The 1,305-nt window shown below is 50.0% G+C and overlaps 1 protein-coding gene across 1 annotated transcript in view; it reads left to right on the forward strand.

Annotated features, from left to right (window-relative positions):
* Window positions 1-382: 382 nt before the first annotated feature.
* SQSTM1 (sequestosome 1) overlaps window positions 383-1,305 on the forward strand; it is a 3,275-nt gene continuing 2,352 nt past the window's right edge. The window contains exons 1-2 of the mRNA XM_009869782.1: window positions 383-614; window positions 728-884. Coding sequence (XP_009868084.1) covers window positions 444-614; window positions 728-884 — 328 coding nt within the window. The 5' untranslated portion in view covers window positions 383-443. The remainder of the gene's footprint in view (window positions 615-727; window positions 885-1,305) is intronic.

Consider the following 1,305-nt stretch of genomic DNA (forward strand, 5'->3'; position numbering starts at 1 on the left):
CGCCTTCACATCTATTATGCCTCCTGGCATTTTCTTCCTGAGTGCCTCTCCAGAAACATTTTGTTCTTGCAGTGCTTAGGCAGGTGGGATGAGAAGCCAGACTGGGGTAGTGCACGACTAATCTAAAATAAACACGCCAAGAGACTGCTAAGGATTAGGCGTGCCCAGTTTGAGGAGCAGGTATCTTTGTGAAACCCCTTTGCACCTGGTTTAATTTTTCTTACGTGCCTCCAGCATGTGTTTGGCAGGCAGTGTAAAAATAAACTGACCCAGTAAGTCAATACTGCACTGAGAGGGGCTGTTTGTGCTTCCTTCTCCACTGCCTAATTTCCAGCCTTTAAATAGTAACCTTGTTCTTGATGCAAAGTTCCCTTTCCTTAACAGAGAAGAAGGAGTGCAGGCGGGAACATCGCTCACAGTGCAGCCAGGAGCCTCCCCGTGACATGGTGCACCCCAACGTGATCTGTGATGGCTGTGAAGGACCGGTGGTGGGTGCCAGGTTCAAGTGTACTGTCTGTCCAGACTACGACCTGTGCAGCACCTGCGAGGGTAAAGGCATCCACAAGGAGCACAACATGGTGATGTTTCAAAGCCCACTGCTAAATCCGTTTGAGGTGAGCGAAAACCTACAGAGGGGAACTAATGAGTGGGATGTCCCTCAAATTTAAGTCCCAAATCTCAGAGTCTGGCTGGGTGAGGAGAGTGACATGAACATTACCCTTTACAGTGGCTTCCCCGAGGACGCTGGCTCCGAAAAATGCGGCACGGTGTTCCACCCTTCCCGTGGATGCACTGCTGGGGATATCCTGGCCCCGCAGCTCCATGCCAAAACTCTCAACAAGCCCAAGCCAGTGCTGCAGGCTCTGTGTCACCCACTGCAGAAGGTAAGAGGAGATGCCCTGGTGAACAGGGTGCTGGTGGAGCCAGACTAGCTGAGGTTCTGCAGCACAGGGTATGAGTCTGGGTGGGAAAAACAGACATAGGAACTAATCTGATTCGCTTTAAATAATTAGCACCTTCCAGCACAGAATGGGATTATTTTAAGGCTTGCTTGGGCTCATGCAGTCGATGAGGATGCAGAGAGAGTATCTGGAACCAAACCAAGCCAAGCTGTGAGGTTAAGCCTGTCACCACTCTACCTCAGAACTGTCTTTCAGCATGGCTAATGAGCCTTAACAATGCTAATGCCACTGGTTTTCTGTTCCAGAGGTAGCTCAGAGTTTTTGTCTCTGTACTGCCTTTGTTGTGCAGAGTATGTGAGTGATGGGAAAGAGCACAGAGATCTCATGGAGATAGGCTCTGTAG

This window comes from Apaloderma vittatum, unplaced genomic scaffold (genome assembly GCF_000703405.1).
Source record: "Apaloderma vittatum isolate BGI_N311 unplaced genomic scaffold, ASM70340v1 scaffold33505, whole genome shotgun sequence".
In the NCBI taxonomy this organism is placed as follows: Eukaryota; Metazoa; Chordata; class Aves; order Trogoniformes; family Trogonidae; genus Apaloderma; species Apaloderma vittatum.